A 22,483-nucleotide genomic window follows, 5' to 3' on the forward strand; every position below is an offset into this window, starting at 1 on the left:
AGTCTAGCAGGGTATCTCCTTCACTCTTTATGACAACACACCCTTGTCACTTGAGATTTTTTTCCCATCAGACTGTTTTCTTTCCTGGGTCTTAAAGAGAATGACTCAACTCTTATCGTTACTCAGATTTTCTGGGAATATTATGAGCAAGAGATATGGCACACAATTTAAGTGAAAATCAAATGGAGCCAAGAATGTGATAACTTATTAATGAGCAATGCAAAGAAAACAAGCTAATAACAGCTTCTGAGCCATTGGAATGAGTTTTTATGAAGACATTTGCATAAAAATACTGACTTGCCTTTCTTCTTTTTTTAAAGTTCTTCAAATGCACTTAAATGAAACTGAGGAACACCTGGGAACTAAGATATTCATCCTAAGACGAAAGGTCAAATTCAAGCCTGTGTTCATTACCAAACTGTCAAGAAAAATTTGAATCTCATGCTGATCAAGGCAATAGAAAATGTCAGAGCTCTGGGGAAAAAGATCACAGGCAGTGATCTAACTGAACCCACTCATTTTAAGGGACTGACTTTCACTCTCTAAGTAATTAGTGAGTATCTTTTATGTGCCAAGTACTATGCTAGGAGCTACAAAGAAAACACATCAACTTCAGTCCTGGTTTATTTTTCAAAATGACTGAAAATGCAAGAATAGTTAAGAAAATCAATTAATTAGATATGTATTAATAGATTTGGTTTTAAAAAATCTAATTGGCTTCTCAACAGACTCTGAAAAGACTTTTGATAAAAATTTAACATCTCTTCCTAAAAACAACTTTAGAAACAGAAATAGGACAGTCATTTCTTGATTTAGTACAGTAGGACAGTCATTTCTTGATTTAGTACATTATATCTATTTTAAACCCATAGCCATCGTTAGGCCTAATGAAGAATCATTAAATCAGGAAGAAGACAGAAATGTACAGTATAGAAATGTACAGATGTTGTTTGTAAAGACACTTGATGCTTACACCTCAGCACTGACGCTATGCCATCTATATAGCTTGGAGTACGAGTCCTCTACAATGGGACAGGCAGAGGCTTGCCCGGTTTGACTGAGATATCCTGATATCCTGGGCTGCAGGCTCTTGGCCAATGTTGCAGGAGCAGGGATGGCTTATGGCCTAGAGGCAGAGGACTGAGGCAAACAGTAACCTCTTTCTGCTAACCCTTAAAGACCATTCCCACCCTGAGCCAAGCCTGGCCTTCTACTCAAATGCCAGAGGAGCTCTACAGGAGCCCTCTCACTGCCTCGGTGTGGGGCCTCTGACTGTCTATAGATGCAGGTCTTCCCCTGGGTATGTGCTCCTGATAACCCTGCACCCTGAACACGTCCTGTGTAAAGAAGGCAGCTGCGACTCAACTCCAGTGTCATTACTTTTATTTACTATTGTTATATAAGATCCGGCCAATGCAATAAGCCGTGAAACAGACATAACAGACATTTATGCTTTCCCTTTACTTTAAATATATGTCATTATTTACAGATAATATGAATGTTTTCTTGGTAAACTTTTACTCAACCACTGCTGGGAGAAGTTACTTGGCAATAAATATCAAGGGTCATAACTATTCACACCTTTCAAAGCACTTCTGGGACTTCATCATAAAAAACTTATTCTAAAAATAAATACTCATTACCAAAACAATCCGCTGCTGTCAAGTCGATTCCAACTCATAGCAACCCTATAGGACAGAGTAGAACTGCCCCATAGGGTTTCCAAGGAGCAGATGGTGGATCTGAACTGCCAACCTTTTGATTAACAGGTGGGCTCTTCAAAGGAAAATGAAGAAAACCAAAGACACAAGGGAAAGATTAGTCCAGAGGACTAATGGACCACAAATACCACAGCCTCCACCAGACTGAGTTCAGCATAACTAGATGGTGCCCAGCCACCACCAAAGACTGCTGTGACAGAGATCACAATAAATGGTCCCGCATATAGCTGGAGAAAAATGTAAAACAAAATTCTAACTCACAAAAAAAGACCAGACTTACTGGCCTGACAGAGACTGGAGAAACCCTGAGAGTATGGCCCCCGGCCACCCTTTTAGCTCAGTAATGAAATCACTCCTGAGGTTCACCCTTCAGCCAAAGATTAGACAGGCCCATAAAACAAAACGAGACTAAAGGGGCACACCAGTTCAGGGGCAAGGACTAGAAAGCAAGAGGGGACAGGAAAGCTGGTAATAGGGAACCCAAGGTCAAGAGGGGGACAGTGTTGACATGTCATGGGGTTGGAAACCAACGTCAAAAACAATATGTGTACTAATTGTTTAATGAGAAGCTAGTTTGTTCTGTAAACCTTCGTCTAAAGTACAATTTAAAAAAAAGCTGAGGTCTAAACCACTGCATCACCAAGGCTCCTAAATACTCACTGCAGCTCATTATTTACAGTAGTGTAAAACTGTTCAAGAGTAGAATGCTTAAATGGTAACATTTTCACTCAAAAAATCTATAAGTGGTAGTACCGACAACTATACAGCTAAATTTTTAAATGAGAAAAATTCAGACTATGATAATGCATATAAAAACTGAGGACTAAATTGTATCTCTGGTGTGACTAGAGCTTTGTAAATTATATGTACACTTAAGAACAAAAACCAAAAGGAAACAAAGAGAAGATAGTTACCAGGTTTATTTGGACAGCAGGAGATCTGCTAATTTTTTTTTTACATTTTGATATCTATGAAATTATACTAAAATATTATTTATACAGTAAGTTTTATCAAAGAAAACTACACTGAGTGGGAGGGGGTGGAATGAGAGCAGATGGGGAAAGGCACAAATAAGCTGACAAAGTGACTTTCTAGAACCCCAGATGCCACCCACAGGCAGACCATGGTTCATGTGATAAGAGGGCGTTGATGTTGCCAGCAGAGTGCTCCTTCATTGAGCAAGGCCTGGAGAAAGTGCCCTTCTGTGATTTCTCTAACCAGCTCAACAGGTTATTCTCCTGCCCCACCCCTTCTGCCACTCTCAGTGCTCTGGCTGGTTTCACCTGCTGCATAAACACTGCACAGTGAGCAGCCAACCCCGCCTCTAGGCAGGATGGGAAAGTAAGCAGTGAGAGCTGTAACCTAGACACAAAAAGGGACTGCAACACATGAGCTGCTTCAGAACCCAAGGGCCTTCCTTCAGCTCCACTTGCCCTTACCTGTTGAAGCATCTCTTCAGCAGCATTAAGTTTCACCTGGTGTCCTTCCAGACACAATTCCAGATCCCGGATCTTCTCTCCTTGGGCTTCCACTTGGTCTGTGAGGACACTCACCTGTCCCAGGAAATAAAGCAAAGGTGGAGGAACTCTGTGTGGGGCAAGAAACTCTCTCCACCTGCAGGTGAACTGTGACACCACACCACTGAGCCTTCCTTATACACAAGAAATGGCTTTTCTTTTGTGGGGCAGGGGAAGTGACCTGGATGAAGAAAACTCCAATTTGGTTCATACCTTGCCAGGGAATCTGGGCCACTGCCTGAATGTTAAAGTCACGTTTCTGGCTCTTGACGGACTCAAGAGAAAAATACCCAACAGCCAAGAGAGCTGCCTCTGGGCTGGGCCCTGCTCCTTACTCCTCTTATAGGGTTCCCTCAGGCAGCCCCAATCTCAAGACTATCTCAGCTGGCCTGCCAGGGATCCTGCCACCTCATGGGGAAGAGTAATCCAAACTTCTGTGCAAGCTAACCAATGACCTTACCTCTCTCATAAGGGTGTGAGGACTGCTCACCTATCAGACAAGCATTCTGAAGCAATTAAGGAATGTGGGATGTAAAGGGCAAGTATTAGCACTGACAAAACTTGGCTACAGAAAGGTGTTCATGCTTCACAGGCCAAAACATGACTCTAAGTCATAAATATACAGAAGCCACATTACACGTATAGTGGCAGGAAAAGAGTCATCTTTCTGAAGAACACGGAGAATCTCTATTGGAATTATTGATAAAAAACCATTTGAAACAGTCATTTAAAGTATGCCCTAAATACACATTGAGCTTTCGTAGCCATCTCTCTCAGCAAACTGCCCCACAATCCTTTTTCTTTTCCTTCTTCATCCTTTCCTTTTTTTTTTAAAGAGATACCTCAAAGTAGGAAGATGAAGAAAGAAAGTGTAGCCCTCAAAAACAATCAAGTATCAGTAGATTAACAACCTTTTGGCCCTTTGGTTTTTAACCAATGGTTGAGTAATTGCCATCTGCACATAGATTATCCTAAATCATTTCTCAGTCTGTAAAGGAATAATACCAGTACTAGCTGCCGTCCAGTCAATCACAACTGACGCAAACTCGTGTGTCCGAGTAGAATTGTGCTCCATAGTGTTTTCAGTGACTAATTTTTTTCTGAAGTGCCTCTGGGTGGACTTAAACCACCAACCTTTAGGATTAGCAGCTGAGCACAGTTAACTGTTTGCACCACCCAGGGACTCAAGGGTGGGGCATAAAAGAGTTAATGTGAATTCATTTACAAGTGTTTAAATAAACTTTATGAATTATAAAGGTCCCTGTTTAAAGAGAAACTAATGTAAATTAACATGGCAACTTGAAACTTTCTCTTTTTAAGTTCCCAAATGATTAATGAATTATTGAAATATATTCCTGGAGGTGATGCATGGTGTGAGCTGAGATTTCAATTTTAATCCAAAATAGGCTACTTTTGTCAACTAGGTTCATTTTAAACACAAATCTTTGTGATTTTAATCCTTGTTGCACAACACTATCAGCAGTCCTGACCTTTTTAGCTACTAACTTCACTTTTTCAAAAGGGTGGGATTCAGGGGAGTGGGCTTTGCTCTCTGGCTTCTAGAGTTTCTGTTTGGGAAGGCTGTTTCATGGTTAATCTTATTATGTGGATTAAGACATGGTCTGCACCATGTCTTGGAGTCATGCACTGGAGGCATCCAGTGGTCTCTAGCGTTCTACAGCCCACAGTTCAGCTCCCAGTTAAGACTCAAGCTACGCAGGGCTGCAGATCCTTATTAACCTCAGTCCACGCTCTAAGTACTATGAATGGAGAGCTGTGAAAAATGGGTACAAAGTGTATAAAAACCCTAGAATATAACCTTCACTCAATAAAAACAAATATTTATTGAGTCTCTACCACGAGTTAGGGATAATTTTAGGCCCTAGGGGGGATACAATTGAGAAAAACAAAAATGAAAATCACTGGTTTAAAGGAGTTATAATAATTACAAAGATTTTTTTTTTTTTTAAACTAATCCTGGAAACAAAGTATTTTGTTACGTGTGATTTGCCTTGTTCTCTCTGAAGAGGAGTGTAGACCCAGGAAAAATTCTGGGCCAAGGGCTCCAATTAATTCAGTCTGGATGAGCTACTGTTGAGAATTAAGCAAGAGGTTGAGAATCTGTCTAACCAGCTCCACAGGGCCACTAAAACAGTAGTCACATAAGAGAAACTCCAAAAGTCGATTCACAAACTCCTAGCAGAACAGAAACCTTTAGGGTCAACTTCTGACTTTTCTGGTAAGCAACTTCCAAATTCCACTAGGGTTATTCAAATAAGGATTATTGAAAAATTCAGAATTAAAAAAAAAAAAATCTCCAAGAAAATATTTATTACATAGGGCTTTTTTAATAAATTGTAAATCCCCTCTAAATAGGAACACGTTAATCACGAAGGGTCCTGGTTCAAAAGTTTGCAAGTTCACACTATTTTCTGCAAAATGCTAAGCTGGACACTTTATCATCAATCATGTCATTGGGATGGAGTTTCAAATTACACCTCCCTCAAACCATCTGTGTTATAATGGGCTATAAAATCTAGCCCCTGCTCTCTCTCTGATGGCAACTCCCACAGAGCTTCCTCACGTACATCAACTCCAGCCACAATGGCCCCTGCTGTTCTCCCCACACTCAGCACATGCCTACCTCAGGGCTTCTTGACTGACAGCCTCCTCTGCCTGGAATGTGCTTCTCAGATCTCTGCAGCTCCCTGCCCAGCTTCTTGGGGTCTCTTCCTATCAGAGGTCTTCCCTGATTTGTTACTCCTTAGCAAGCTTTGTTTACTCCAAAGCACTTCTCACCACCTGACATATTTTATGTGTATGGTTTGTTTACTGTCCACTCCTCCACCCTCATCCCCCCACCCCCTCCACACACACTAAAAGGGAAGCTTTACAAGAACAGGACCTGACTGTTCACTGCTGCATTCCCAGCACTGAAAACAAGTATCCAGCAAATTGTGGACACCCCAATGCTTTTAGTGAACAATTCAATTAAGTGAGGAAGGAAAAACTGGAATGCAAAATTGTATGTTTGGTATGTGAACTCAATTATTATAAAAAGGGCAAGAACAGGAAAAAAGACCGGAAAAAACTTGCTTCTTCAAACTTTTAAACTCTTCAAAGTTTCTAAAATCATCTATTACTCTTATGTTCATAAAATAAAACAGAAATAAGATTAAAAAAGGAAAAACAAACATATTGCAGACTCACAACCTAAGCTAAAGCCCAGAGCCTGGGGAGGTTCTAAGACTCCATCTGTTCCCTCCTCCATTCAACTACCAGTTTTGTCCACAACCCTTAAAGCTTTCTAAGGAGCTGGGATTAGGATATTAATCTTTATATTCTCTAAACTGTCAATCAGTGTCTGATACATACCAGACCTGGAGTAAATGCTTGCTAAATCAGTTTATGCATACGACAGTTCACACAGCAAAGAGCCCCTGCTTCAGCAATAGGCCTCCTGTAAGAATACGTAACTTTATGTCCTACCAGGGAATGCAAGCTTTCAGAAGTAAAAAAGTTCCTTTGACTATATTTCTCCATTAAAAGTTCTGGAGTTCTCTTCCAAGCAAGAGAGTCATGAAAGGTTTAATCCATATTACCAGCTCCCAGAAATTTGGCATCAAACTGATCAGTCTAGAGCCGTCTCCAGACAATTTTGGTTCTGATCCCGTTAGCAATCACCCTTAGGCCTTGCATCACTCATGGCTCTGTTTTAGTAGTGACACAGGACACATCTTATCTCCCTCATAAGACTCCCGGATGACAGGCTCTCATCTTGTTCATTCTTAGCACCCAGTAATCCACTTGGCCACAGAGCATCCAGTTTGTAGAGGCAGGTGCTAGGTAGTGCATGATAAATGAATAAATTCACAGACCCCCAAGTCAAGTCCAAAGTTAAACTGCTCCCCAAGTTACTTTCTGCTTTGTTTCAGGAAAAGTCTTTTTTAAAATGTACACTTTGGGTCAGGATAAATCCAACAGTGAAAATCCCTTGTACTTCCCTCCTACTAAGGGGAGGCTACAGAACCGGAGGTAACAAGATACGCTGGTTCTCATCAGAAACGACCCACCTGTAATATGAGGGACTCCTTATCTCCTTCTAGACGTGCCAAGCGTTCCTGGTAGGTTTCATTACTAGCAGCACCGTGATGGTTTACCTGGGATTAAAGAGGAAAAAAAGAAGACACTAAAAGGTTGGGAAAACATCTAACCAACTTTCAAACGGAGTATGTGATTTGTGAGGACAGTTTGGCTGATTATAAGTGCAAAACCACCCACCAAAACAGGAAACCACAAGATTTCAAAACTACTACAAGGAGGACCAGACCAGATGCCGTTGAAAGGTGTGCCTTGAAAGTTGGCAAAACCAGCCCCTGGATGACCTCACTCTTGCCCGGGAGGGCTCCATGGAGCTCCAGACCCAGTGGTGCTTGACTTGACTCAACATGTTGGGTCTGGTTCAGCTGGAGGCACTAGCCTGAGAGAGGCACCAGCAACAATAAGGGTCTACTCTCTGAGGAGACCTGGGAGGTGGTACCATTCACCAAGGAACTATGTAGGAACAACTCCTGCACAGATCTTGGTATCTCCTAACTGTCCAGCCAGGGTCCTCTGGAGCCACGGCACACTTGGCAGCATGGAAGCCTGTCCTGAACACAGCAATGTGCATGGAGGGTGGCGGACGCTAACTGCATGGTCCTCTGTCTACACACACATCCCCTCCAGAAGTAGCCAACCTCACCCCGAGAGAAGCAGGCTGGCACAGCATGCTTCCACAGTGTTAGAGCTGAGAGAAGCAATCTAAGATGAAGCATCTTGAGAAGAACCTAAATAAGAGCTGGAGGGATCTCAAAGGGCTAAGCAGAGGGAAAACATGCCAACTGGAAAGCAGTCACAAACCACAGAAAACAGAGGAAGGGGAGAGGGTTTGAAAAGGTAGCTGAGAGACAGAGTCTTATAAAAGGACACAGGAGCTGCAGTCGCTTTCTAGGACATGTCTGCTGGGTGTGAACACCCAGGGAGGAGGGAGAGAGCTGCTGATGGCATTAAGCTGGCCAGACACCACCAATGCTCCCTCCTTCATGCTGAAACTAGGGGCCCGAAGTGGGACATCTGGAGTCCAGACAGGCTGAAAAAGTAGCTCTTATTGCGAAATGGGGAAGTGACAGTCATGATAATCTGAGCTGAGAGAGGAATAAGTGCTCCAATGTTCATGAGGCAGGCAGGTGCCCACCTCCCCAGAGGAAAGTCATGGTTGTGCAGATGGGGAGGTCAGAGAGGAAACCCAAGCACCTTCTCCGGAGCCCATTTCCCACATTCTGATCTTCAGAATTGGCTCCCCAACCCTCCTCCATGAAACAGGGGACCTCCTTCCTCCTCTTATCCCACCCTTCCCAATGCAATGCCTGGTGACAGAGCCAGGCCCAGTCCTAGAACAGAAATGAGAAACCAAGCATTCTTCATTCAAGCCCAGGAGTCCTACTTGTGAGAGAAGCAGTGGCTGTTTGTTAAAGACGCGGTGGGAGGGCTGGCCCAGGGGCCATTTCCCAGGGCAGCTGTGCCAGTCACAGTCTAGTGTGGTACACGGCGCCCGCTGCCATACCACTGCCTTTTAGTCCAGTCTCTCAAGTCTGCTTCTTGTTCATGGTTATGGAAGCTCTTTCATACCACAGACAAAGGGCCTTAACAATCACAAATGACTTCTTTGTTGGTGGCAGTTTATTGTTGTTACAATTAATATTCTGGTTCTCACATGGTCAAACTCTCTGACTAGCATCCAAGGATAATAATTATAACCTACATTTTCTCAGAACCTGACAAGAAAGGAGAATAAAACAATTCTTAACAGCAGGTCAAACGCTTCTCTCCCAAAGAACTTACATGACAGTGATCTTCAGGGGACAGAGACAATAGAAAAGGCCCAGGTACCCAAGTAAAGCTCTGCATGTTGGACCCTAGAGCCAGTGTTAGTGTGTGCATGGGGTCACCCAGCACTGGCCAGCTGCCAGCTTTCTAGCAGGAGGCAAAGGAAAGAAGACCAAAGCATGGACTCCTTTTTCAAGACTCCATCGAGCCACTACACCAACTGCGCCTTACTCGAATGGTGTGCAGTATGTTCCTCACTATAATAAAAGGCCTACCCATGCAATCACCCACAGAGGCAGATATTTCTATTAGTTGACAAACAACTCCATAAGAAAGGAAGATCAAGCCATAAGCCCAGATAATACACAAAACGTATGCCACAGAGTCTACAACACTTGCTAGAAGTGGATCAATAATTTGGATCCACTCTGGCAGTCAGTGGAAAAAGGGAAACATGATCGGTTAAAAGGTGCACAGACCTGTACGGTAAAATGAAATTGAGTGGATATGCTTAGGAGGAGCGTAAGTATTCCTGAGGTACAGACCAGGAAGAAATTTCTCTTGTTTCCATAGAAGGGCTCTGTGTAATGAGATAAACATTGTCCATAACAATATCCTCAGAGTAAACAGAGTGCAATAGAACTCATTGCTTTCTTGTGAGTCATCAAAATAGGTCAAAGGTTAAGGGACAATATGGGCCAAAAGCCAAAGCAACTCTAGAGAAACCAATACAATGCAGCCCGAGCACAATGCCATAAATACAGAGCAAACACTTACTTGGCACTAATATTGTGCCAGGCACTGTTTAGTGAACTTTACAGGTACTAACTCATTTAATCCTTCCCACAACCCCATGAGATGAATATTATTTTTATTCCCACTTTGCAGATAAAGGAACTGAGGCAGAAAGTATATGAACAACGCAGAAATGCAAAATTTGCCCAAGTTACTAAGTGGCAAATTAGCAGGCTTTCTGTTGTTATAAATTAATTGAGGGGTAGACCAATTTCAAATTTTATTTATTTTATATATTGGGATTGCATGTGATAACTCACTTAAAATAAAGCTTTGCTGTTAAAAAAAAAAAGGCCAAAAACACTGTCTGAACCTAAATGTTCATTCATAGAAGTGTGGCTAGATAAACCACGGTTCATCTATATATTAGGGGAAATGTAGCATGTTAAAACATGAGGTAGGTAGATATTTACGTACCATCATAGAAATACAGGACACATTCAATAATGAAAAAAGCAAAATGCAAAAGAATCAAACAGCATGATACCAGAAAACAATACTATTCAACTCTGTAAGTATTTACACATGTTATGAAAATAAAAGGAAAAAGAATCTGGAAGGTTACACAGCAAAGCCTTAACAGTGCCCTCAGAAGCGTAACTACTCCTGAGACTATGGAAAGGTATGGGTGGGAGGTTTGATCAAGGTAGAGTTCTACTTTAATCATAATCTTTGAGCTCCTTACAAAACACACAAAACACATTTCTTTTCTTGAGTAATTGAAATGTATTTTTAAATATAGAAGCAATGTTTCAGTACCAAGAGCAGTGGTCCTTGGATTTTTTTTTCTGTCACCTGCAGCAGACCCAAGGGACACAACAATCCTCTCCCAGCAGTCACACTGACCCATACAGCAATGAGGTTCATGGGAGGAAGGGCTCCTCCCCAATCTCAAATCATTCTAGAGGAACAGAGTACCTTCCTCCCACACAGTCCTCCCAAATCACTGATGTTCTCTGACAAGCTTTTGAAAGGTATTACAGCAGTGAATTCAAAATGTTCCCAGACAAAAGTCTGCAGTATCTCCATCCTTTGCTTTTGGCAATGTGCACAGCCGTATGCTTAAACGATCTAGATAAGACTGTCATCTTCTTCAGAAAACTGCAGCCCCTCAGAAGGGCATCGGCCAGGATAAAAGGTTCTTCTCCACTTGGAGAAGATCCTGGAAAGCACTTGTAGAGCACAGCCAAGAAGAGGATTATTTTAGAATTATCTTGTTGAATGCTAATATTCATCAGTCAAAGCTGAGGATTTGAGTTTGGGTGAGGGAACTCTTTATTCCAGTAATGAGGCAACAGGTTCAATCACTTCCTGAAGCATTCTTGCATTATAAAAGGGCTGCATCATCAGGGAATAAAAGGCCACGTGGTTATCAAAATGGCACTCCAATTATTTAGAAACATATTTAAAAAGACAGAGTTGAGACATAGCTGTTTTGCACTAACCAAAAAAACCAAACCAAACCTGATGCAGATTACGACTCAAAGTAACCCCATAAGACAGAGTAGAACTGCTTCATTGGGTTTCCAAGGAGAGGCTGGTGGATTCCAACTGCCCGCCTTTTGGTTAGCAGCCAAGCTCTTAGCCACTGCGCAACTAGAGCTCCCTGTTTTGCACTACAGTACTTTAAAAGTAACTTACTTTATCAGAGGGTATACCTGCTTCCTTAATTCTATTAGTAGATTGGCAATAGGAGGCTCAGATCAATACTGAGACCACATAGCTGGGTCACTGAGTGATATAGGTTGTGGAGTATCTGAAAAGTCATGGCCAGATTCTCTATTAGGTAAATCTGTGATAAAGCAGGTGGGCACAAATTCTCCAGCTCTCCATGCGTGAAGTCAGATTGAGAGAACCATAGCTGCAAGCCACTGAGAAACAGTCAAATAGAATTTTGAAGGCTGCTACATGCTAACTTTCTATTCCTCCCAACTCTGAGATGGCAAGTGAATTTAAAGAGGTGATTACATTCTACCCTGTTGAGGATGGAGAAGACCTACATAGGCAGGGATTTCCTCTGAATCCTGCTTTAATGGAATCTGCTGTTTTGTGTGTCCAGAACAGGCTAGTATTACTACCTTTATTGTAACCATATGGCACAAGTAGGGGCTGTCATCTTCTTAGAGATATCCTCACCTCCTAGCAACCTGATCCAAGCTTGGCCAATTGGAATCTTTCCTCTAAATTTTTAACTTGGGAATAGAGGATGGTGGTGGCAGTGGTGCTAGAAGACTCTGAGTTTGTCAGTGGCCATGTCCTCCTCCATGAAGAAGAAGCTGGTTTGCATTAAGAGTCAGCCATGAAGCTAACATGCATGTAAAAGGAAAACATAGCTAAGAAAGAGAGAAGCTGGTGCTGTCTAAAGGCAGAACTATATCCCTCCACTTTCTGTTGGTCCCCTCTTGGCCTTGGCTGGTTCAAACTGAGTTTCTGTTACTTGCAACCAAAAGTCCTACCTAATGCATTTGTCTCAAAGGGTGATCAGTCAATTGACCTAAATTTACTCCTTTGGAAACAGACTTACAGGAAAGAATTCCTGCTATTTGGATACAGTACCAAATTACACAGAAAACTGAGGTAATATTTGCTTGATTTGCTTGCACTCTCAATTTTTAAGACTGGGTTTTCTGTTCTAAGCCAACTATTATTAAAACCAGAATTATCATAAAGGACCAATGGGGATCTACTTTGTGGCACAGGGTATGTGTGAGATGTACTAGGATAAAAAGACATCCAGTCTCCTTTGTGTGTGGAATGGGTGGCTTTCTATCCACCACCTGTTGGCCTCCATTCTTGTTTCCCATATAGGAAATGAATACAAGGTACAACAAGCCCACAGGCATCAACACTGGAGGGAGAGGAGTGTGGATAAGGGGGAAAAAAAGTTAAAACAAAATAAAAAATATAAAACTAAAGTAGGGCTAAAAGACATAAGGGCTAAGAACATAAAAATATCTAACAGTTTAAGAAATGGTTTTAAAAGAATTATATGTCACACACAGCTGTACAGATACAGCGCTGGGAGCTGGGAGGCTGAGGGTTGCAGCTTCCCTGCTCCCTAGCCTTTGCCCAGTAGACTTCAAGGCAAGGGGGTCCCTGGAGATGAAGTCTCTCAGGGTGCTTTCACACCCATATCCATGTATAGAATCCCTACAGCACTGCCTTCTCTGCAGACAGAGGACAAGCTAGGAATGATTAGTAGGCTGGGGCTGCACTTAACCATGTACAATCTCAGGTAGGTCAACTATTTTCAGGCTCCTCACCCTTTAAATAGAGAACAGTATGTCACAGAGCAGGACCAGTTAGGTCAGTATACATAAAAATGTAGGGTGGGGGGAATACAGAATGCTCTTTACAGCAGGATGCTCTAATAATTCCTCTGTGTAATATAAACAGTTTTGAATTATCATGGAAAAGCAGAAATCATTTAAATGGCTTTAAGCTAAAAGCTAAAAGACACAGTAGTAGTTCAACTCTTCTACAGAAAGTTTCTTATTAGAACACCTCTGTAAAGATCTGTAAAAACAACCCAACAACAATCAAAATACTTTCAGGCTGGAAAGAAACAAAATGCCTAAGCAACAACACAGAACCCATTGTTAGCTAACAGCTCTGGAATCATGCCTTTGGCACATACAGCTAAAAACGTGTTCACGTTTCCATTGTCCTCGAAAAGATGCCCACATTTTGAGTCATATCTCCATGACCACAACTTTTTCCTCCTTATAAGCATTTTACTGTATACTATAAGAACTATGTGCTACACACGTTTGAGAATTTCAACAGCTAGTAATGGTCAATAAAAATCATAAAAACTTGAATTGCTATTTCTGTTCCAATCTGGATGTCAGGTCAAATTTAGGCTAAACGTAAGCCTTGCAGCCAAATCACACCCCGGCAGCCTCTCAAAGCCATCACCCTCTGACTCTAGTGGCTGGTCAGATTCCATGATACCTGCTCACTCTTGACCAGGCTCCTCCACTGTAGCTTGCCAAGGGACAGCCATGTTAGGCTCTTTGCAGCCTTATGGATGGGGTGTGAGTGCTTGATGACATGCTGGAGGCTGTGCAGTACCCCCAGGAGCATGACTCCTTCATAGCTTGGGTTGCCAGTAGAGTGCACCTTTCACATTGGCTCTTGGAAAGGCTGGGTGTGGGCAATTCTGGAGCATTTCCTGACTGGCACATCCCAGGAGACTTACTGTCAACACTGTACTTTGATGAATGTGAAGACAGGGTGGTTCCAGAGCAGTCAGATAGGAAAGACAAGAGGTCACCGTAGGGGTGTTATTTGGTATGTGAGCATGGAGTGTGGGAAAATCCTAATACAGTGAGCTCCACAGTTGACAGCTCTAACCATCACATTGCTCTTCAGAGCTGAGAGCTGTTTCTCAGAGCTCCTGCCTTGGAGTCCTCAAAATATATGTGCTTTCCTTTTTCTGATATCAATTTCTCTTTACCCTTAATGGTTCAGTGGTAGAATTGTCTTCCATGCAGGAAACCCAGGTTTGATTCCCAGCCAACGCACTTAATGTGCAGCCACCACCCGTCTGTCAGTGGAGGCATGTGTGTTGCTATGATGCCAAACAAGTTTCAGTGGAGCTTCCAGACTAAGATGAACTAGGAAGGCCTGGTGATCTACTTCCAAATATCAGCCAGTGAAAACCCTATAGATCACAACCGTCCGATACACAACTGATCATGGGGATGGTGCAGGACCAGGGAGCGATTCCTTCTGTTGTGTGTAGGGTTGCCACAAGTCGGGCAGACTCGACAGCCACTAACAACAATAAACCTTCACCAGGCTAAGAGCCATCATTTCTTTCAGTACTTCTAAGAAGCTATGGATTCCAGTTCCCTCAGGGCCCTGACCACCGTATACATACTGTCCCAACATGTTAAATTATAGGACGATGATGGTTTCTGGCCTATAAATATGCTAAGATTTCCAGCAGAGCATTCTGGGTAAGCCTTGGCTCTGGATAAGACTTGGGATGGCTTCCCCTTCTTTAGACACTAAAAACTTAGATGACATGTGTTTCTAGCTAAATTAGAAAACAAAAGAAAATGTGTAGTATTTCCAGGTTGTGTGACCAAGGGGGATCTTATTGAATCCAGAAAACCAACTGCAGGTGAGCAAGAGGGGTCAGACTTTGCTTCTGGGCTTACAGCTTCAGGGGAGATGTCAAGGTCATTAGGGCTGTAACATAAGCTCACATACCAAGGCTTTTAGAAACTTGGAAAATGTAGACCTTAAAAATAATGGGACCAAAATAATAAAAAAAATATATAAGGGAATCATAAAGGCTACGGGTAAATCCCATTACATGACTCAGGTTATCCATCACCAAGGAAACCAAGCAGTATGTGTATAGGTAGGAGCTTGTAAATAGAAAGCCCCAGCCCTAGATTCTTTGGGTCAGGAGTTTTGGGGCTTTCTAGTAGTCATTATAAAATCAACTTTTCCCCATGAGAAGTTCCATTTTTTATTAGGCAAGGAATAGCTAAGTCAATCCTTTGGCACAAAATTAAAGAAGTTTCTGCCAAACGCAGTGTGAGCAGAGAGCAATCAGATACTTAGTTAACAGGCATCCATTAAGAGAGATTCTATCCTGATCTTGACCTACGTAGGCCCTCCACTTCTTGGTTTCAATTATATGTAAGGGGAGGCTAAGTGTTGGTGGTGGGGCTATCACTATCAAATGATCTAAATGTCCACCTTTAAGGAAGAATAAAGCAGAGTTCAAAAACAGCTAATTAAACAGCTTCTTGGTTAACAAGATTCATGATGTTCATGTAATCATTCCTCATTGAATCAATGCCTCAAGCATTCCTGAGGTCCGACCAAGTGCCACTCTCCGTGGTAAACAAATGATTCAATGCCTGCCTTCAAAAAGCTCTGTAATCTTACAGGGAAGATGTGGTAAGTACTATTATAGAAAGTGTATATAAGCCAACAGCAGTGGCACAGGGGAGGGACAAATCAAATTCAGCTTTAAAGGAGAGAAGAGGCTTTATAGTGAAGGCACCTCTTGAATGACTGAGTCTTGAAAACTATGAAGGGATTCCCAAGGAGAATGGGAGAACAGAAACTTTGGAAATAGTCCTCCTAATACAGATAGGCTATCCACAAAGCCCTGGTAGTCAACCATCCTTCAGACTTTCTGGTTTCCCAGCGCTAATACAGCAAACAAAGGATGTCTTGAAGACACACTATCCATGAGCTCTCCAACCACGGTGTTGGTATAATGCACATAAAGGCTCCTAACGGATCTTGGGGAGTTAGATTCAGAGTAAGAGAAATGCGGTTGATTTAAGAAGATCTTTTGTCAAAGTTACAACCTTGGCTAAGCTTGGTCACTGCTAAATTCTCTTTATCATGTGGCAGGATATATAAGTGGCTCAAAGCACTGGGCTATACGAGAAGAAATATTGCTAAGTGTTCTAGTGTTTTATGCAGAGATTATACTAAAGCCAGATGAAAAACGAGGCTCTTTGAGGTCTCTCCTGATTTTGCCAACCCCAACAGATGTGTTGACTCATTATTATTGAAAACACGTTCAGAAACACAGAGGCAGCATTGAGTGCTGGAGCTGGTGTTGAGAAGGGATGGAGGTTCACTTGACTGTCTGAGAAGCAAATTGCCAAGAACCTCTAGGACTGCCTGGACTTTACATCCAAGGAGCCAGTAATAGGAGAGATAGATGCAGAGTTGGAGAATATGGGATTAGGTGAGGGGCAAAATAAAGAGCTGGACCTTTGGTTGCAGGAATGCCTCTGTCCCTACAAGATTCTTAAATGGTAATGAATTCAGGAGAAATGGATGGGAGAAATTGCTTGGGAACTGGAGGTAGCAAGAACATTATGGAAAGGGTTTTAAACATGACTGTAGGGACAAATCCAGTGTGCGGTGGGCTCAGGAGTGACAGGGAATGAGTTGAGATTGTGAGTTTTTAGTCTGCTCTTTCAAGAAGCTAAAGATGAAAGGAAGGTAAGTTATAAAGCAGCATGGAGAGTCAAGTACAGGGTCAAAGATAGTTTTGTTCAATTTTTATTTTTCTAAGAATTGAAGGAAAGCATTTCAGCCCAGGGCAAGGAGTATGTAGTCAGGGAGGAGTTGAGAAAATACACAATCAGAGGAGCAAGTGGATTGGAACAAATTTGGGTCAAGAGGACAGGATGCTGGAATAGCCATAGATAAGATGGCCCGTGAAACTGAAAGAAGTTGATAAATGATAGCTGTGAACACAGTTACATTTGGTGGTGAAGGGGAGGGAAGATGAGGGATTTATCTAAAAGTTTGGCTATTTTTTTTCAATGAAGTAGGTGGTAACATCAGTTGACAGCAAAGTATAAAGTTGGGGACAAATGGATAGAAGTGAAAGAGCTGCTACAGAGGATGGGGAGAAGAGTGCAGGGGTGAGACAAAAGATCCCAAGCACTGTTGCTGGCCCATGAAACCCCCAGCTGTGCTGCTCTGGAGTACTCACAAGGTATTCGGCAAATGACCCTGGTTATGATGCCACTTTGTGAACCCTGCTGTTGCCCAAGGGCCTCTCTTCAAGGAAGTGGCAGACAGGATTCACAGGGCTGGAGGTGAGAGACAGCAGAACTCTAACTCCTAAATTATACTGGTGTTATGGATAGAATTATGTCCTCCCAAAACATGTGTCGTAAATCCTAACCTCTATGCCATGGTTATAATCCCATTTAGGAATGGGTTATCTTTGTTATGTTAATGAGACAGGACTAGTGTAGGGTATGTCTTGAGTCAATCTCTTTTGAGATATAAAAGAGATTAAACAAGCAAGCTAGGGAGCAGAGATGGGGGAAGAGAGATGCCAAGCCACATGAAGACTGTCCAGGAGCAGAAGCTCAGAAGAGATAAGGACCTTCCTCCTCCAGAGCCAACAGAGAGAGAAAGCCTTCCCCTAGAGCTGGCACCCTGAATTCAGACTTCTAGCCTCCTAAACTGTGAGAAAGTAAATTTCTGTTTGTTAAAGTCATCCACTTGTGGTATTTCTGTTATAGCAGCACTAGATAACCAAGATAGACTTTGGTAGTGGGACCGGGATGCTGCTCTAACAGATACCTAAAATGTGGAAATGGTTTTGGAATTGGGTAAATGGGTAAAGAAAGGCTGGAAGAGTTTTAAGGTGCCTAATAGAAAAAAGCCTAGTTGGCCTGAAGAGACTGTTGGTAGAATTATGGATGTAAAAGGTGATTCTGATGAGGGCTCAGAAGGAAGTGAGACAAGCTATAGAGAAAGTCTCTATTGTCTTAGAGGATACATATGGTGCCAGCAACAGAATGTTGCTAGAAATGTGGAGGTTAAATGTGCGTCTGGTGAGGCTTTAAAAGAAAATGATGAACATATGATTGGGCAATGGAGGAAGGGTGATGCTTTTTATGTAGCGGCAAAGAACTTGTCTGAATTATGTTCAAATGTTTGTTTGAAGGCAGAACTTGTAAGTGATGAACTTGGATATTTGGTTAAAAAGATTTCTAAGCAAGATCTTAAAGGGTCTGTGTGGTTTCTCCTTGCCACTTATAGTAAAACTTGAGAGCAAAGAGATGGGCTGAAAAATGAACCGTGCAAAATGAAAACAGAACTTAAAAGATTTGGAAAATTCTGTTATACAAACTAAGGACACATGTCCTAGAATTTTCACCAAAGACATGGCTACACAAACTTTTGTTAAAGAGATTAAACCTGTGACTGATGATTAACCAACTACCACAGCAGAACACCCATCAGCTTAGACTGAAGGGGACAGAGAAAGAACGAAAGGAAAGAATGTCTGCCTTTCGGCATTCTACAGGCAGGAAACAGGTCAAAGGAGCTGCATCTGTTGTCCTCCAAGAAAAGAAAAGGACCATCCATGGGGCAGCTCGGAGATCAGCAGAACTGTTAGAAGGAGTACAGGAAGGAGAGTTGCCTCAGTCTCAAAGAGTGGGGCCATGGCCTCTGGGGCGTGAAAGGGTAGAGACATGGCCTCCTAGGTTTCAAAGAGTCAGATCTTCATCACCTTGGTTCTGAAGTGTGAGGCCGCCATTCAGTTTGGCAAAGAGGATGGGGCCCACTGCCCAAAGCTGAGAGGGTTGGGCTGCCATGCCCAACGGGCAGAAGAATGGGTGCCTGTCTGGGCTGAGGGGGTGGGTCACCACCCAGATGGATTAGGAGAATGGGGCCGCCCAAAGCCAATGGAGCAGAGTTGCCATCCCAATGAGCCTGGAAGGCGAAGCTGAAGCCCAGGACAGAAAGGCCTCCACCCAGAATCTAGAGGGCATGGCCAACACCCATAGTCTGGAGGGCAGGGCCATTGCCCAGATGGTCTCAGAGAAGAGAGGATTATTTTCAAGGCTTGAGAGCTAATGTAATTTGTTCTGTTGGGTGCCATGTTATCCCTTCTTTCCCCCCAATTTCTCCCATTTGTAATAGAAAATGTCTACCTTGTGCCTGTTCCACCATTGTACTTTGGAAACAGATAACTTGTATTCTAGGATTTCACAGGTTCACAGATGAAGAGGAATTTTGCCCCAGTATGGAATACGCCATATTTGATTTAGATGATTCAGAAGATGAGATTTTGGATTTGGAGTTGATTTAAGACTTTTGGGATGATATGATGGGGTGAATGTGTTTTGTATGTGGCAAGGACATGAATTTTCGGTGGCTGAAGGGTGGAATGTTATGGATAGAATGTCTCCAAAAAATATGTGTTATAAATCCTAACTTCTATGCCTATAGTTTTAATCCCATTTGGGAATGGGTTGTCTTTGTTATGTTAATGAGGCAGGACTAGTATAGGGTGTATCTTGAGTCAATCTCTTTTGAGATATAAAAGAGACTAAACAAACAAGTGAGTGAGCAGAGATGGGATAAAATAGATGCCAAGACACATGAAGATCTCCAAGGAACCAGGAACCAGAAACTAAAGAGACAAGGACAACTCCAGAGCTAACACAGAGAGTAAGCCTTACCCTACAGCCGGCACCTTGAATTTGGACTTCTAGCCTCCTAAACTGTGAGAAAATAAATCTCTGTTTATTAAAGCCACCCACTTGTGGGATTTCTGTTATAGCAGCACTAGATAATTAAGACAACTGGGAACATGAACGGTGGGCATTCTGGACATACTGGACAGAAATGGGATGTAGCTAGGAAACTGCTAACGGGTACAGCCCCTGAGTAATCATTCCCACTGTCACCCTTCCCTTGGTCCTGAAACACCTCTCCGCCCAGAATCAAGGTTGGGTGCATGGCTCTGGGGTAACCAGAGGTTGTTAGTTGTAACTGACATCATCATCACCATAGCTAACATTTATGGAGTGCTTTCTAAGCATTTTACATATATTATTTATCCATATTTTACAATCAAGGAAACCAAGTCCCAGAGAAGTTAAATAAATTACCCAAGGTCACACAGAGCTGAAATACGAACCCAGGGAGTCTGGATCCAGGATTCATGCTCTTCACCAATAGGAGCAGCTTTCACAGAAGCTCTGCCTACTTCTCCAACTTCCACTGCAGTCTGACTTGAGTGCAAGGGAAGCTGGTGCCTAGAGTAGGATCCCTGTGTGTCTATTTGTCTTTGCAGCTCTTCTGGCCCAAGTGGCCAGGCTACTGGGTCAATCATTTGAACACCAGATGACACAGAAAGTCTCACATTTGTAACTTGAGCTCATTCCACATTCTACTGCAGAACCCAAGATAATTGCATGGGGGATCCATGGTGATTCCATTTTTTCTGTGTCCTTGGGTCAGAATCTGGCCAAATTCAAGAGTGCTGGAAGCCAGGGAGCAGGGTAAAGATGCTGACAGTGCTGGAATTTCTGTTCCTGGGAAAACGAACTCCTGCTAAGAGGGCAGTGAGTGGGCTGCACAGACCCTGCTTGGAGCTATTTTTGAAGGCTCTTTCAGTAACTGTGTGGGTTGGAGACACTGACATCAATGCTGGACAGGTGTGACCTGTTTGTGAGTCAGCCAGGAACCAAACAGCTGAGCGGCAGAGACCCTCTGGACATTTGTCCCTAGGCTCTGTCTGTTGAGGAAGAAGCTGGAGGATAGGTGCTGGTCAGCCTTGACTTGACAGCCACAGCCAAGATGGCAGAACCAGCAGCCAGCGGGGCCTCTGGTACCCAGGGTAGCCAGGTCGCAGCTACCTCATCTAGCTCTTGGTCTGGAATGTACGAAGGGGTCGAGAGTTAAAGGAAGAGTGGCCTAAGATACACTGCTAGGGCAGAACCAAATGGGTCCTGCCTGTTTCTCTTTCAATTCCCTCTTTCCTGGTAATAGCCAATAGCAGTTAATTTTATTAAATGTTTCCTATGTGAATAGTTCTATGCTAAGCATTTCACATGCATCATTTTACTTGATCCTCACAAAATCTGTATGTGCAGGTACTATTATTTTCCTGGTTCTATAGATGAAGAAATGCAGGCTTTTGAGGTAATCTGCCTAAGGTCACAAAGCCAGTAAGTGTGGCAAAGTCAGGATTCTAACCCAGGCCTTACTCTAAACTGCATGTTTTTACCTATATTATAGAGTGTCCCATTGGCCAGGGAGCAATCTCTCTTTTCCGAGCAAATGCTTTCCCTCTAGCTCCATGCTACCCTGACCACAGACATCTCCCACCTTGCCCCAAAATTCAAACATTCTATCTTGCTCTGAGGCATTACCCTCTTGGACTAGCCAAAGGGCATGAGCTCCTAGTCTGTCACATTTAGCCAGGTCATACTTCATCCAGGTACCTCTTCTTCTAGAACCCACCCCTTCTGCACAGCAGCATGAAGGGCACAGTGCTTCCATCTTCAAAAATCTGGGTGCAGAGAAACCTGCTCTCAGAGCTTGAAGAAGCACATGAGTAGAGGTGGGTAACAGAAAGTGCTGGTGACTTGGGCTGGAGAAGCCCACTGCAGGGATGAGGGCAGCAAAACACTGAAAGGAAGGGCTTGATGGAGTCAGATGAAGTGGGCAGAAATTAAAGAAAAGGAGGACAAAAAAAGGGAGGGAGTAGACTGTACTTAGTATATAGTGGAGTCCCTGGGTGGCACAAACAGGGAAGCATTCAACTACTAACCAAAAAGTTGGCAGGCTGAACACATCCAGCGGCACCTGAGAAGACAGGCCTGGATATCTGCTTCCAAAAGGTCACAGCCTTAAAACCCTACGAAGCGGAGTTCTACTCTACACACATAAGATCGCCATGAGTCAGAATTGACTCAATGGCAACTAACAACAAAAGCAATAATGTGCTTGGGAGCTCACTGGGGGTCGATTTAAAATTTGGAACTACAAAGGCAGATTGAGGGTGGGGTGCAACGAGTCTCAAAGGCCAAGCAAGCAGAGAAGCCTGGGCTTTCTCTTCGAAGCAAAGAACAAGTCCTAGAAACCAAAAGAGACCTGCATAAGTGGGAAAACATACCTTGCTCATGGATAAGTAGACTCTACATAGTGAAAATGTCAATTCTACCCAAAGTGATAGACAGGTACAATGCAATCCCGATCCAAATTCCACCGGCATTTTTTAATGAGATGGAAAAACAAACCACCAACTTCATATGGAAAGGGAAGAGGCCC

General features: G+C 42.9%; 1 protein-coding gene across 2 annotated transcripts in view; it reads right to left on the reverse strand.

Moving 5' to 3' along the window:
• Window positions 1-22,483, reverse strand: part of PPFIBP2 (PPFIA binding protein 2) — a 107,539-nt gene that overhangs the window by 65,946 nt on the left and 19,110 nt on the right. For both annotated transcript variants that reach the window (XM_023743021.1, XM_023743022.1), the window contains exons 2-3: window positions 7,312-7,398; window positions 3,161-3,274 (exon numbers count right to left, since the gene is read on the reverse strand). In XM_023743021.1, the coding sequence (XP_023598789.1) occupies window positions 3,161-3,274; window positions 7,312-7,398 (201 nt within the window). The remainder of the gene's footprint in view (window positions 1-3,160; window positions 3,275-7,311; window positions 7,399-22,483) is intronic.

Source organism: Trichechus manatus, unplaced genomic scaffold, assembly GCF_000243295.1.
Source record: "Trichechus manatus latirostris isolate Lorelei unplaced genomic scaffold, TriManLat1.0 scaffold00232, whole genome shotgun sequence".
Lineage (NCBI taxonomy): Eukaryota > Metazoa > Chordata > Mammalia > Sirenia > Trichechidae > Trichechus > Trichechus manatus.